General features: G+C 37.0%; 1 protein-coding gene across 1 annotated transcript; it reads right to left on the bottom strand.

Annotated features, from left to right (window-relative positions):
* Window positions 1-4,388: 4,388 nt before the first annotated feature.
* Window positions 4,389-7,937, bottom strand: pou4f2 (POU class 4 homeobox 2). Its single transcript, XM_088910434.1, has 2 exons — window positions 7,165-7,937; window positions 4,389-6,849 (listed from the first exon to the last, which is right to left on the bottom strand). The coding sequence occupies exons 1-2, from the start codon at window positions 7,369-7,371 to the stop codon at window positions 5,914-5,916; spliced, it is 1,143 nt and encodes a 380-aa protein (XP_088766560.1). The 5' UTR covers window positions 7,372-7,937; the 3' UTR covers window positions 4,389-5,913.
* Between the last annotated feature and the right edge of the window lie 8,887 nt (window positions 7,938-16,824).

The following is a 16,824-nucleotide window of genomic DNA, read 5'->3' as shown; positions in this document are numbered from 1 at the left end:
CCATTGGTTCGGAATCGAAAGCCTGTATATACAGTATAAATGCGCATTCAAGGTTTAGCCTACATTTCAAACAAAATATTTTTCATTTAAAATCAGACACAATTAAAATGTTAAAATAACATAACATATATATGACGTTTGTTGTTGTTGTTGTTGTTGTTGTTGTTGTTGTTGTTGTTTTAAATTAACACGTTTAACTATCAAAAGACCTCTTACCATAGGCTAATAGGTAATGCCTGAATCTTATGTTCAGTTTAAATAAGTTCCAACTTCCCAGCAAACTCAAGCTGTAATTGAGTTTTCCCTGTCCATACACCTATTGGCAAAACACAACAGACTGGCCCTCGTCAATTGCCACGGGGAAATTAGCTCAGTATTAAATAATACGTGGAACAGCGTTTAAGGATATGAAATAATTCCTCTGAGAAAGCAGGGACTCGTGATATAACCTCCTTAATAGCATTAGGAAAATATTTGGGCACAATAAAACTTATTAACTTGCAAGTTTACCACTGTGAGCCTGAATCCTCTGGTTGCACATGATTTTTAAGAATAATTATGTGTTGAGCTCTCTTGAGCATTCCCTCGGAGAAAATAGAGAGCTGTATTAGAATTTAAATGGACGTTATTAATAAAATACAAAGCATTGCATAAAACCACTTTTTGTCATTTAGGAATAGAGAGGTGGTTTCTATTCCAGTTCTACAGTAGCAACATATACTACCTTCTTCACCACAAAATCGCACTTGTGAAATACTACGATTACAGCAGTGATTTTAATGGTATGAAGTTTTTTAAACAACGAATTATGCAATTTTGTTTATTTTTTATAGAAAAGATTCTAGCACATTTTACGCTTTTTAAAGTTCATTTATACTGCTATATAGAAATAGTGCGATTTCATATTTTTTGTATCTTTAAAACAGTCATACGCGTCAAAGATTCAATAAAATTAATAAAACACATCTGACAGTCTACTCACCGGTGCACTGTGAGTGTTTGAAATGAAATAATACAAAGGCGTTTTTCTTTACTCTCACACCCCAACTCCATCGATTAGTTTCTGAAAAACACTTCACATTCTTATAACCACCGATGCGAATGAATATTGCATAAGCCCCATTAAAAAACCAAAATCACAAAACCATTGCAACTCTATAAAAGGCATCTATTATTAAAGAAATTGTAATTAGACCCCGGATGTATCTAGCACCTCAATGTTAAAAGGGGGCAGCACAATGAGCGATACTGTGACATTATCTAAAGAACCGAAAACAATAATAAAAAAGAGGTTGTGGCGTCTAGTTTTCCATTTCTGGCCTGTGGTTCTTCTAATTTGAGATTAAAAGCAGTCACGTCTTTGAAGGCAGACACTTGGTGTAAATGTACAGTTAAAATATTCTATTCGTAGGTCCCCAGGCGGAGCTCCGCCAGTCCCAGGCTTCATTAAATTTTTATCAGCATCCCAGAGAAAGGGGAAAAATGTTCAGGGGAAAGAGAAAAATAAAACATAAGACCTAATTATAACAAAGGAAAACAGCATTCTATTTTTTATTTAAAAATATGACCACTGAATTTATTATTACTACTACTACGATTTCGTCCTATATAACATATTTCAAAGAAATAATAAATTATAATAAAAGTAATATCATCAATAAAAGCAAAAGTGGTACATATGTTGGAAGCCTACCTTGTCCTAGTATTCATATTACTAAAAATTATATTACAGATGGACGTCGTCCGTTTGTGTTTTGTATGTGTCCATCCTACAGTACAGTATGTATCCATGTACTTGTTCTCCATCGGTCGTATTTAATTTCATATATACAGTATACTGTATGTGTATGCATTGTCCCTTTTTAAAGCACACATTATTATCATAGATCATAGACCTAAATTGAATTTTTTCCCGTCTGTAGAAGTTAAATAGGAGATTGTCACGCTAGGGAGCTGCCACACTCGCGCTGAATGGGGATGTCAAGCAGTGAGTCTCACTAAGCAAAGTTAATTTGAATTCCCGAAGAGAATTTCACATTCCAGCTCGCCCTGACCCACAGTAATTAGCTGAGATAACTAATGATTACTTACTTACTCCTAGTAATTATCTAGTTTTCATAATTCGCTGTGTAATTTATTAATTCGTTCACATTAGCTTATTAAGTGAATGGCTCATTTAGGAGATGGGCAGAGAAGACACGTTTTAAAGAATCATTTCCTTACACCGAGAGGACATTTTAATTGATAAAATGTGTGACTATCTCAATGATATGGCTAATTTCTAAAATATTTCTGCCACTTTGATCCTTTTTACTTCGCTAAATTTACCTCTTAAAACGCTTACAGCAGTCATTAACGGTTTAAGATAAACACTGTCCTACGAGCAAGCTCACTGCATGACCAGACTTTTATTACTTTTAAGTCTCATAACTGCTTAAACATTGCAAAAACTTTGTTTCGTGGTAAAATTAAAGTAGCCCTATCGCTGAGGAATACATATTAAAACGACATTCATTTTGTTGTAAAATCTGGATTGCACCCATTTATCTGCATTATAACTTCAATAAAAATGAACAGAATGGAAATACTTTAGAAATGCTTAATGTAACTGGTGGATAATTAAAAAAAACAACAACCGGACAGATGAACACTACCAGTGTTTCTACTAAAACCCCCTTCAGTCGTAACATTTAGTGTAGTTTTTGGACTGCATTTTGATTTATTATGCAATAAGTAGTAATGAATGACAGAAAAGTTTTAGAAAACGTTTCGCGATTTTTTATACTGTTGAAACCTTTAAAAGCATGAGGATCCATAAATCGATAAATGCAATTTAAAGAAAGGCCTAAAATTTAAAACATCTGTAAATTACACTGACAACTTAAAACCATGACTGGTGTTTCTTCTCAAAACATGTCTTCAGACGCTGAAATTTCAGTTTTCAATCTGACTGAAATAAAACGCAATTTTATTCGTGTTTTGTCATTTGAAAGTTTATGTTTGATGCTTTCTCAATGTGTTGACATATATTGATCTGATTAATATTTTATGAGCGATGTCTCCTTAACTAACTCATATTTTGTGTTCGATAGCAGAGACGTCGCAGATATGTAAATCATGTGGAAACTAGTGAAGTCTCAGATCTCACACAAAACACATTCACACATGTAATTTAGCATGATTTCGTTAACATTATGTGTAACTGAAATTCAAAAGCTGCATTATAGTTAGTCCGTGACACTTAATGTGTTTGTGCTCGTTTTCTTAAAGTCTAATGGTTACACAAAAAGCTGCACTTTTTGAAAGTACTTTAAATTTCCACGTGTTTTCCAACTCCAAAATATATGTAATAATCCATGCACGTGTACATACACGTATGGTATAAATATATCATCAGAGAAAAAACGATAACTAAAATTAAAATTCCAGACATTATCTCATAATCTGTTCTTGTACACCGCATCTAGACATCGGGTAACTATCCATGGTACTGAAGTTGTTCAGTAATGCTGAATCGCCTATAGACCTACATTGTAGCGTTTTGTAGCGTTTCACAACATTTTATTGACTACGTATGGCACTGTTCAGAAGTATTATCGTAAATGTAAATGTCTTTGTATAATTGCTATATCAACGCTTAACTATTTTAACATAAAAGGCTATTTTAACATTAACAACTTTCAGAGATTGCTTTCGGTATTGGCGTTCATTAAGCTCACATAGAAATTAGACTTTTAAAAAGAAGTGCTATAAGACCTTGTGTTTAACATACACTAATATGAAGGTGTACTTCAAAGCTAGCTTATGTTGATGTTGGAATGGGAGTTGTTGGCTGTATATTTAAATAAAGACTGCCACGTTGGCAGGCGAAGTGTTTTTCTAGGGCTTTGACATCTGGCAGGGATACGCTCCGGGGACCTATCCAGATCTCTATAGACTCCCTGATTAGAGCCTAATAGAATATTAGCAATTTCTCCCAGGTACGTGCTACCCCGGGCTCTTATATCTGCCAAAATTGCGCTTATAGAAACGCATCTTTATCGTTCATTTTAACTTGAGTTGAAATGCAAAAACACAATCAAATTCTCACAGTTAAGAAAATTTGTAGTTGCTGTGCAGTTTTCTAGACCTCTTCAGTTTATCATCTCTTCCTCAAACTAAAAAAGCCCATTTTTAGGCGTACTGCACTTGCACTGTACGTAGATAGTAATCTAAAAATGAAATAAGAGTTTCCTCTTCGTTTTTTAGAAAATAGATTTTATTAGAATTCGATTGCATAAATGGCCCTGTTACATGCAAGTGCTGTTATATATTAGTAAACTAAATTGTACACTTAGGTTAAATAATTTTCAGGAATATGTTTCGCAATAATCCAACTCATTGAAAACTTAATTCCATGAAAATGTTAAAATTTGTTCTTTAATGAAAGACATATCGCAATTCAATAATTCAATAACTTAAAAGATACATGAATGTAATAAATAATATAAAATTCATTTGACAAGTAACCAAAAGGAACAGACGTTACAGAAAGTAATTCTTCAAATTCTCTCTGCTAAAACAGCAATACAGCAAAATCTGTAAGAATATATCTATGTGCATCGACTCGTTCCAATGAAATATTTACAATATACAAGTATACTTCCATGAAATTGGTTCTTCTCTTCAATAAGAAAACAATACTAAACAATGTGATTTAACAAGCAAAGACTTATTATTAATACGCTGATATTTTATACAAATAAATCTCAGGGAAAAGGAGAAAAACAAGAAAACAATATCTAATATACTCAGATTGTACTATTTCAAACGTTAACAGAAACGACAAAAATATTATTGACATATTTTAGCAGTCATCTCCCCTTCGAAAACATATTTTACTTGCTTTCAGAATTTGATCTTCTCTAGCAAAACGAGGAGGGAATCCCAATAAATATGTAATGAAGTAAACATTACCTCACACAATAAATAGTTTATAAGAAGGAGACCCACGCAAACGTATTGCAGAGGTTTGCAACTAATAAATAGAACATCTGGCAAAAGAAATCCAGCACTGACAAACAATTATTTCACACTTTATATCAATGTGTTGTGTTCTGAATCTATACATATATAAAAAGAAAACGTCTTCCCTTGTTCAGACGCGGTTTTTTATCATGCCACAGTATTTTGGTTATTTGCAAATAAATCAGTCGGTATTTTTGTAAAATACCTTTTTCATTTCCCCTGCTGTCATCATAGTTTAAATTAAAGAGGCGGAATTAATTACACTGAGCACAAAATTAAGTATATAGACGGCTAAATTAATAATTTACAGGGGGGTTGTTTGGCAGTAATCTAATAATAGCTTTCAGGAAGAGCAGCGAATACAGCTCTGCTCCCTTTCATCGCCTCTATAAAACGCCAGATTACATCATGATAAAAAGAGATGTATATTTGTTCGGGAAAATACTTATTAATGGCTGCTTTGAAATAAACATATGTAGATAATACTGATTTCATCTATATGACCACTGTTTTAAAATGGTTTTATTCGCATACCTGAAATAAATCCAATGCCATAAAAACGGTATTTTCCGAGTGACCTAAACATAATGAGCTGCATTTTTTTTTGACAAAACGGTGAAGCATAGTAAGGGGGAAAAAACAAATTGTCTTACTTGCTCAGTCAAACGATGCCTTTTTAAATGATTCCACATCCTTTCGGGGGGGGGAACAAGACGTGTCAGTTTATGTTTTGATTTTGAGTCACTTTGGGTAATGATGAATAATTCTGTTTCAAAGTTCAAGTCATTGATGATTGAAAAAAGAGCGTGAGATAAGAAATATTATACAAATCGAATCGAAAGAGTTAGTGGGCTTTTACAGCCTTCATTGTTCTCTACTTTTTTTTTTCAATTGCTAGAGGTCAAGCTAGGCGCAAGCAGAATACTTCATTCTTTTCTGTTTCTGCCGCTGGTTGCAAAACCAGACCCGAACCACATTCTTTTTGAGATCTAGTTTCTCTGCGATGGCTGCTATTTTCTCGGAGGAGGGACGAGGCTGAATGGCGAAGTAAGCTTCTAAGGACCTCTTTTCTGGCGCCGCTATTGAAGTGCGCTTCCTCTTCTTCTCTGCCCCGTTGAAGAGCTCGGGTTTGTTGAGTTTCTCCCTGTGTGATTTCTCTGCTTCCTCCAGCCAGGCTTGCAGAATCGGCTTCAGGGCGATCATGTTGTTGTGGGAAAGCGTGAGGGACTCGAACCGGCAGATGGTGCTTTGGCTAAGAGAGCCCACCCCTGGAATCTTCAGGTTGGCCAGCGCTGACCCAACATCCGCCTGGGTAACCCCGAGTTTGATCCGTCTCTGCTTGAAACGCTCGGCAAAGGCTTCCAAGTCTCTGGGATCCGCGTCCACGTCGCTCATGCAGCCCATGTGAGAGGGCAGCCCGTGGGCATGGGCCATGTTGATGGCCGCCTGGTGCATGGGGTTCATACCTGCCATGTGGGCAGGGTGTGCTGGCGTGGAAACAACAGATCCGTCCGGCCCCGCCATGGCCCCGAGCGCCAGCCCTGGCGTGATGTGATCGAGAAGGTCCCCCTCCAGAGCCTGGTGAGGCTGGTGATGGTGGTGGTGATGGTGGTGGTGATGATGGGTCGCCAGAGCCGACGGGTGAGAAATAGGCACGGAGGACGAGGAGGAGGCAGAGGAGGTACAGGGGATAGTGTTCATGGTGTGGTAGGTAGCGTCCGGCTTGAAAGGGCTGTGATGAGGAGGGTGATGGTGGCTCTTGGTCTGAGAGACTATATCCACAGCCGCCAGAGCTTCAGCGCGGGCCAGCAAACTCTCATCCAAACCTCCGAATATATTGCTCTGCAATTGCAAATAGAATGCACACATTACTGTCAGCAGGGAATTCTCTCTCCACTCTTCGGATTAAAACATTTCCAGAATGTTAAAAAAAAAGAAATCCTAAAAAAGAACACACAAAACAAGACACATGCAACATCCCAGGTCATAAAAATTAATACGAAAGGCAAACCCGACTGAATACATAAGTTGGGAGGAAAAAAAAGATTGGAGGTGTTGGGTGATTTGCTGTGCAGACATGAAAAAAACATCAAGCAAAAAAAAAAAAAGTGGGCTGTCAAAATGTGCCTTTAAGCGGTGATTATGCAGAATACGTACCGGTGGGGTTGGGAGACAGGTTCGGCGCATCGCCTCTGAGCTGCTGCTGCTGATAGTACTACTGTGTCTGGAAGACGAACAGGAAGAAGGCGCACTTGAAGTCAAAGTAGAAGATGAAGAAGAATGCAAACTGGAATACTTGGGTTCGGGCAAGCTGGTGTGAGGCATGGCGAATGCCTGCTTGCTGTTCAGAGACATCATCATCATATTTGCAGGCGACTGAGTTGAGGCGAGTGCCTCTTAATAAGTTCAGTCTCCGCCTCTTCGATGGGAGCTGAAGCCCCGCTGCCTGTTAAAGTCTCGAGTCACTGCTTAATAATTGCTGCTCTGTAGAAAGAAAGAAAAAAAAGGAACTGTCTAGTCTGTTTAGCACATCTGTTAGTGCCCACAGGTCGGGGGACTTTCGCACTAAGTCTTTGCTGCTGCACCACGAGTGATGTCGCGAGCAGTGCAGACTACGCAAATGAACAGCGCTCGCGCCTTGGGCTACCTCTTCTGCTATGGCTGAGGCACAAGCCGCTTTAAAATAGATGCCCGCCTCCTATCCTACTGCTTTTCAGGTTTTTTAAGTCTGTCGCCCCACTTTCTTTCTTTGTTTTGTCGCCGTTGATGCCTGTGGTTGCCTCTTCAGAAATGACGCTGCTAATCTTTTTTTAAAAGTTGTTTTTTTTTCCTTCCCTTTTCATTCAGCTTTCCAAGAGATCAGCCTTGACATAGCGCACTTTCGCCCTTTTCTGTAGTAGCCGGTACAAGAGCAAATTCAATTAAGAGATAAGAGGTGACAGTCTCGAGACTCTTCGACTTTATTCAATGCTGCGGGGACTCGGTCTGCCTCTTCTCTCAGGCGAGAGCTCTCTCTCCCTCTCTCTGTGTGTGTGTGTGTCTCTCTCTCTCAGCTACACCTGAAAAACCTTTCATGGATTTATTATTCTTCATTAGCCACAGCACCGCTGGGGGGCTACGCGCATGGGCAGTTTTGGCAAAGGCACTCAATTCACACGGCCAAAGCTAGCTAGTGTTGTGCTTTGCATTAACAAAAGTTTCTGGCACTTGCAGTGCGCAGTCTGCAGTATCTGCTAAAGGTAAAGAAAAAGGAAGAAAGGGACAACAAAATATTATCAACGATATATATTATCATGGTCAACTCAAGAACGGGAAAATCGTCCCAATAGTTTTGTTTTGTTTTATTTAATTTAAGTACTGGCAGCTGGTAGCGTATGCATGAAGGTGTGTACTGTATGTATGGGCATATGCAGAGTGTATACATATATAATAATGAAGTCGTGGATGTCATGTTTCAAGCTTTAAGATTTTTGAAGATGTGATTAAGAGTGAAAGAAGCATGCTTTATAATTCCGATGGAAATAAAGAAATAAATACGAACAGCTTCATGTACCGCTATCTCCGCGGAACGAAATAAATCAAAGTTAAAAGCTTGACTATCATTTAATTATGGCGCGAATAGCGCTTTGGAAGAAGTAGAACAACATCTCTAAGCAAATTATGGCCAGGCCAGGAAGGGATTATTAGATTGGAATTTCATTTAGGCTCGTGAAACACAGCTTTTCAATATGTAATCTGCTACGCCTTATCTTATTTGTATGCCTAATTCACCTTGACGAATTTATTAGTTTTTGTAATAGTGAAAAAATTGAGAAGCTCCTTGGGTTAACGTATTGTATGTAGCATAAATTTTATGTCACTGGTGAAAAGGCTTTGTATGGGGAATCTTTTATTAATGACAGCGAAAAGTGGAATTATGAAAGTCTTTAGGATTTGATTGCAAACCCAATACAATTCTGCACTTGTCGCAGCAGGCTATTATCATATCTTCACACTAATTAGGGTACTTCATCAGTGATATAATTAAAAACCTTTAATCATATTCTAATTAACAAGGGTTGTCTAATTTGTTTAATCTGTTAGAAGCCTTTGGATGGGCTAATTGATATAAACTGTTGATTAAATGCTGTTATGGATCATACTGTATGTACTTTTTATTAAACTGTTTTAGTTTAATGAGAAAGTGTGCGTTAAATCTCATGTTTAAAATGTTTGGAGAAAACGGTTTTCCAGGTAGCTTTTACAAAATAGAGTCACAAAGTTACCTGTCCGTATATTTCTTACCACGAACAATACTACAGAAATTCCTATTGTTTCCCAGTGTTTCATTAGCTCACCAACGACAGTGTACCATCAATATAAAACTGTTGTTTTGAATCTAAAACAGTTTAATGGTAAGTCGCAAAATAAAAACACAAATTTATTATTATTATTAGACACATAGGTCTGAAGGTTTACATCTGCTGTTGCCTTTAAATAATTTTCTCAGTAGTAACTTTTATTCGAATTTTCTCATGCATTTTTTAATTGTATCAACATCCCTGATGTATGCATATGCTCCAAAATAAAGTATAACGTTATTTTTTCAATTAAATATTTGCGTATATCCATTCATATCGATGTTAGAACTTTTTTAAAAGGTGTAAAGCTTATGGTTGTTTTCCAACCGTCTGTCTTGGAGGATTACAGCTTTGCTTGGCAGTTCAAGTACTGTTTCCAATTTGACGTTTAAAATTGCAATAAGAAACAACTGTTACGCATTTAAAAATATGCAAGTTATTTGTCCTTTATTCATATATGTGTCTTTTCGAAATGTCTGCTCTGGACCTTTATATGTGTTGTGTGAAGGAACCATTGTTTAGGGATGAGTAAATACGCCAAGCAGCCCCAATATAGAAAATATCAAGAATAATTGGAGACCTGCGATGTTCCGAACATCGGTAATTGTAATTTCAAAAGTGGGTTGAGCGGTCAGGCACGCTGCTTGAGCTAGATAGCCGAGTCGGTCACATCTGATCCTTTCTGTCTCCGTTTATTAATGGCTTGCGTCTCTGCCGGTTTTTTTTTCTTTTGACGCTCAGACATTTTGTCCCACTGCAGTGACAATGCTACTGGTAAAAGTGCATTGCACTTACAGTCCCTCCAACTGCCACCAGATTGAACGCTGCCGGAGCTCACGAGTGGGTTGCCAGATACTGGAGTCACCTCTTACACACGCGGCCGAAGACATCAAGGGGAAATCAGTGTCTCCTCGCATACACTGCGCAGTCTGATTTATGATGAAACTTTAACGAAATCATTTATATTTCACCGACTTTAAACCGGCGTATGAAATTTTTATTCACAATGAAACACACTTAAAATCCGTCCCATGTCAAATAAATCAATGCTGACAAGTAGCCGACTTTTGAAGTGCGTTTTGTTTCGAATTCCTAATTTTTTAACTTTGCCGAAAAAAATTATTCCCCATAGTCGTAATTACAATAACTCTTATGATTATAATTCAGATTGCCTGTGGGTCCTGTATTTTCCTTTGTCTGTATTTATGAATGTAATTCCTGTAGTGAAGATTCCCTGGTTGAAGAGGGGTTTGGGATTCAGCCTCGTTACCTAGTCCAGTGAATGAGAACGTCATCTGCATGTTTGCTTTTCATTTCAGTTCCTGACACTGGTTTCTTTTTTAAATTGTTAAATTGACTTCATGGGAAATAACAACAGAACCTACTTGTGACATAGGAATATGTACCCATTCATCTCTCATGCATTGGTTTCAAAATGACTAATAATCTGGTTGAAAATTATTAGTAGCAGTAGTGATGGAAGTATTTCCGTGGTGTCCTGAAAAGGAATACAACTGAGGTCGCTATGCAACCTCTATGTGTTGTTTAAAATGAACACATAACACACTTCTACCGCCTTATTCTAAGTCAAATATCATTCCACAATTTAAAACGATAGAAATATAAACGTTTACTGTATATTGATTTCGTCTTTGAAGATGATCTAATTTAAAATGAAGAAAGCTGTAAATAAAAAAAAAACACACTTAATTGTTCTCCTAGATGCTATAGCCTTGAAAACATACTGAATGCTGTACAATAACTTCTTTATGTTAAGCGGTCAAACGATGATAACTTTTGTTGTTCTTCTACTAATTAAGTATTATGTAAGGTTAAGATAATAAAGATTGTACATACTGTAGCATGACATTTATCTTAAATGCTTTGTATAAGCCATTTACTATGAACACCTCATTCACACCCTTTGCCAAATCAGACCTTACAGTATGTAACACAAACAGTAATGAGTAATGCATTTTGTAATGTTCTTTTCAACCCAAAGGCTTTTACTTCATCTACCACTGATGAACAGAACAAACCAGGATAACGGCAAACATTGTGCACCAGCAGTGCACTACAGTGCAGAGCAATTGGGGTGTATGGTAATGCTTCACTAGTTGAATTAAGGAGGAGATTTCAGAATACTCGACTGAGCAAGCTCAGTGGAATTAGCCAGGATACCAAGGCTAACACCTCTTCTCTTATGAAAAGTTCCAATGGTATCTTTAATGAGAACATAATTAGGCTTTTGGTGGAATGTCTAAGCACCTACTACACCACAGTTTCCCCAGTCACTGCACTGGTGCATTAAGTCTGGTGAAAAAGAATTTCACATACTGGTCTTCTGGCACCACTCAAAGCAGTAGTCTGGTCTCTCAGTCCAGTTCTGACTGTGCTTGTACATGATATGTTACGAATTGTAATTATTGGGCATTAATAACAAAAAATCCATGCCATGAGAAAGAGGAACTTAAGAAAAATGTTCTAACAAAAAGTCCAGATACATACTGTATTTGTCAGTACCATGTTTGACCTTACCACCCTGACAAGAACACAAGGGCAAGAAATATGGGCTTATTCTTGAAAGTCAAAATAAAATAGCTAAAATGTGATGATCTTGATAAACCACCTTTGAGAAGTGTTATGCTTTCCAAACTAAAATGTGGAAACACAAAGAGATTAGACATGATATTTTCTTATACATTACTCACTGGGGTTAAATATAACCTTCACATTTGGCGGATATTATTATTAAAGCCATATTACAACTGATCAACACGTAAAGATGAATTACCATGACTTTTGACATCCAATTATATGCTGGAGTATTTTGGTTATGATTTGGTTATAATTAAATACCGAATAACATTGTCAGGCTAAAGATAGAATATAAAAGATTACGGCTTTACAGAGCCAAAATTATATTAGATATAATGCATTTTAATATAATTATTCTCTGTACTTACAGATTTAAAATAATGAAATAGATTTTTTTAGTCACTGTGTCATGTGCCTGTTTGAAAAACATCCTCAATTAATTAATATAAACACAGAAGGGATCAAAAGCAGGAAGAAAACATTAGGAACTAAATCTGTTGTTTGTCATTTCATAGGAAATTGTTATTGTCTTTTAATGTTTTAATTACATTTACGACCACTCAATGTGGGAAACTAATTCATATAAGAAAGTGATCCCATTAGCATTTGCAGTAAACTCCAGCACTAATTCCTTTAGGCTTTATCACTCTTGAGATGCATTATATGTAGGTTTCAGTCCCTCTGTTTTGCCTTGCCTTGATTTTTGTCTCTGTGCATTTCCTTATTGTGCAATCATGCGGATGAGGAAAATGGTGATAAGACGTTGCTGTAGAAATATTTTTGCAAACATTCTTTTCAGATGTACCCTATGTTGCTAGAATTTCTTTTTATTTTCAAAAAAACATCATGCACATCATCATATGCATCTAATTTGCATTTTACTCCATAATATTAATGAAATTCAAAACAACACAGGAAAGGTATGTACAATTGCAAAAGCAGAAGAAAATGTTTTTTGATGTCATTAAAAAGATTTTGTTTTTGAAAACCAATGACTATTCACTGGGGCAGTGGTTAGCGTCACTGCCTCTCAGTGCTGGGGCTCTGAGTCCAGTTCTGGAGCTGGGGTGCCATCTCTATAGAGATTTTTGATACTCCCAGCTGGTCTAGTTTCCTCCCCAGTCCAAAGGCATACTGGTAGGTTAGCTGGCTTTTGGGAAAATTAGCTCTGGTGTGTATCTGTGTGTGCCCAGTGATGACCTGGCATTCCATCCCTGGTGTATTGTGCTTTGCGCCCGTTGCTTGCTGTGATAGACTCTGCCCCCCCGCCATGACTTTGGAGGAGACAAATTCAAATCTGTATTTGTACCATTACCATTACATTGTCATTATGATTATACTGCTATTCATGTGCCACTGTGAAATCTGAAAATTTATCACCTAGAACTTCACAGTCACAGTCAATAATAAGAGAGACCTGCTGAACTAAAACATTTAAAGGCTCCAGTACAGGAGTTAACAGATCTATGTTCACAATTATTAGTACATATGTAGTTAAAGCTGGAAATAATAAATAGGGTGATCAAAAATAATTCCAAATGTAAAAAAAAAGGCACTTAGGCCTCAATCTTCCCTAAAATCTGGCGTTACTTTCCTCTCTTAATGCACTTCCTTGAATAGAGTAAGCTGTCTTTGTTACAGTGTTCTCCTTTTCTTCTGTCTATTGGTGGTTATGTTTATACAGTAAAAAAAAACTCTCTGAGGAATTCTGAATAAAATTTTGCTTTTAGTAATTCTTCAGAGAAAGTGATATACAGTATATATATCTTCTTACTCTAAAAACAGCAAAGCTTGATTCAGCGTAGGTGACTTGTTTGGTTTTTACTTAGAACAGAATCAAGGTAAGCTTAAGCAGCGTATGTGTGCTTTACAAAAAGATATAAGCAGGTTTCCCCCAGGAGCCCTGTGCGTTAACAATCCCAATTATATTGCAAAGACCACCAGAGACAGGTTTTGTTATGATACATTCCTTTGTTATGCCACGAACAAGGTAACTGCTGGTAGCTTTCAATAGAGTGAAATAAAGATGCTCTGCAAGGAAGGTATGCAGTCTCTTAACTGCTTGCTTGTTATATCAGTTTTTATCTGATGACACCTATAACTTAATTATGATCCTTGGAACTTTCAGCTGAATTACCAATAACATGTGTCTGCAGTTTAAATGATTACATCCCAGCTGAGCTATAACATAATCATCCACCCATCCATTTTTTAACCAGCTCATTCAATGCAGGGTCGTGGAAAGCAATGAGCGCAAGGCGGGATACACGCAGGACAGGACACCAGGTCCCACCAGTCCATCGCAGGGCACACACAGACGCTCATACCAGGGTTAGTCTTCCCAGAAACCAATTAACATGTCATTCATTAAATATTGTCAAACACCTCCAATTTTTGGATGTTGTTTTTCCTTGTATAAGTGCACTGCTTGTACAGGAGGGTGGGAGTAGGATGTGTGTGCGAATCTGAAGAATGGAGTTATAAACTTTTACTATTTGTGACTTTCATGGGAAGTCCTCCACTACTGAACTGAGAACACACATTATAGTCCTTGAATTAGTGTTGAAGTAGCAACTGGGTTTTGAAACAGAGTACACTGGTGGAGAGGAAAGGGGAGGTAGACAGATAAATTAGACAATTCATTAAAAAGCCAGTTCTCAGGGCTGCTTTCATAAGAATGCTTTTTCATTTAGGCCATATAAACTTTAGAGGCATTACAAATCCTAATAACAGCCAAAAGGAAAGTGAACACTCCAGCACAACCAAAACAGAGCAAATCACATTTTATATACTGTACATATCTTATTTGCAATCATCAAGGCTTTTCATACCTAAGAACAACCATTGCAATCATGAGGAGACCATTTGGCCCCCCTAGCTTGTCTGTTGTATTATCTGATTAAACCTGGGACCTCGTGTCTGGAAAGAAGGCAGGATACCGGCTTCAACAACATGGTTGGCGAGCTTGATCCTTGCTTCCACCACCCTTTGTCCAACGCTGTGTGTCCTGATTTTGGTTATCTTATAAGAGCATAAGAAGGGTAAGTCAACTTTTAAGTTAGCAAAAATAGCTTGTTTATCAAAGAACAAGTTAGGAGAATCCAAAAATTGTCCTTTCCTGTCAACACCTCTTCCCTAATTCTTGCTGGGGTTTCAACCAGTATTTAGCTGAAATGCAGTCTAGAACCTTTTCTTGATCATCTGCATTCTGTGACCTGGTTTCATTTGTGTTAGAGATCCATTGTTGTTTCCCAACATTGCCTCACCTCATTGGCTGTAGTTGTTATCTTGAGACAGGTACGAGAGAGAAAGAGACTTATTGCAAAACATTATCATGCGAAAACCAGTTCTATGTAATAGCAGCTTGACAATTCCCTTTCACTATAGGAATGTTCTGTTTTTTTAAATGTGAATTAATGTATTTTTGTACTTTCAATCTTGTTACATTTTGGTCCCTAGCATTTTTCTTTTTGGCAAGAGGCTACATTTTTCATAAGCAAAATTAATTTTGGATTTATGGTTTATTATATAATCACATTCTATGGTATTATCATAGTAGATCGTAGCACCACCCTGACAAAACTGTCAAGGTTAAAGCAGAAATCGCAGTGGCAATAAATTAAGAAGAAGAATACAGGAGAACCAAGCAAAACAGGGAAATTACCAGGCAAGTTCACCAAGCTACTGTAGCAAAGTGTATTTACAAAAAATGTATTCTTCCAAAATTCTCAGGTTACATTTTATTCTATGTGTTATATTTTGTGTATTTGCCTATTTCATTCGTTGCATGCTACTGTAGCATTTTCTTTGATAACATGTTTTCTTTTGCCAAGACATGCACAGAGTTTGAACAGAAAGAATGAAAATGAGGGTAGCAACTGATTAGAGCTAAAGAAAGTGAGGTGAGATAAGAGGTCAGCAAAACAAATAACACACTGATTTCAAGATGATGGACTACTGCCGATGTCCTTTAGGGAGGCATTAGACTTTGCGGGCCTGAATAGCACACAGCAGCTGCAGGGCAATAGATGATAAGGTCAATACTTATAATGATGTCACATACCTCTAGGTGCTCAGAATCAATATAGAAAGGCCCAGTGCACCTGTCAGCAAGTCAAATATAGGACTGGTAAGAAATCAACATTGTCTTCAAATTGTCTTCCATACTGAAATCTAAAAAAAAAAAGCATTTTTGATAACATTCATTTTCCGGAAAATCAGAAACCAGCCAAGAAAATATCTGTCCTGGTTTGGGAAAAAAAAACTCTTCCTTGTGTTATAATGATTTTTAGACTTTTGAATCACATTAGAGATGACAGGCTGTATGCTATACTGTGTCAAGTCCACACTAACAACATCTTAAAAAAACAATGAGGAAAAGAAAGATTCTCTGGTTACAGGCAAATTAAAATATTTCGAATTTTACTCAAATATTTGGATGTTACAAATATTTAGAACTTTAGCTTCAGTTGCTTTGAAGATAATAGATTTTAACATATCCTTTATTATTCCTTTCTGCTCAATAATTCTATCCTACATTTACATCCCAGAAGAATGTTAGAGAGGCGTAAAAAGAGATGACCCAATAGAACTTAACCCATTCGATTCAACTGACCATTTCTTGAAAATATCTTTGATAATGTGTCTGGGTAGCTTGTTCCTTTTAAATTAAAAGTGTCTTCTGTTTTTTGCACTAAATGCTCTTACTATACTATTAGTTACCATTTGTGACCTCTGGTTTGTTCTTTACTGAAGACGTCCATGGGGGTAACATTGATCTCACAGTCTTCTCTATTCAAGGCAGAATAGCTTTGGTTATTTTAGCCTGTCAGAGTAGCACACTCCTTTGAGTCCACGCATGTACCTGGCTGTTGTTTTA

Source organism: Atractosteus spatula, chromosome 1 (genome assembly GCF_055471065.1).
Source record: "Atractosteus spatula isolate fAtrSpa1 chromosome 1, fAtrSpa1.hap1, whole genome shotgun sequence".
NCBI lineage: Eukaryota > Metazoa > Chordata > Actinopteri > Semionotiformes > Lepisosteidae > Atractosteus > Atractosteus spatula.
The sequence above is the reverse complement of the archived record's forward strand: the minus strand, read 5'-3'. Positions and strand labels throughout refer to the sequence as shown.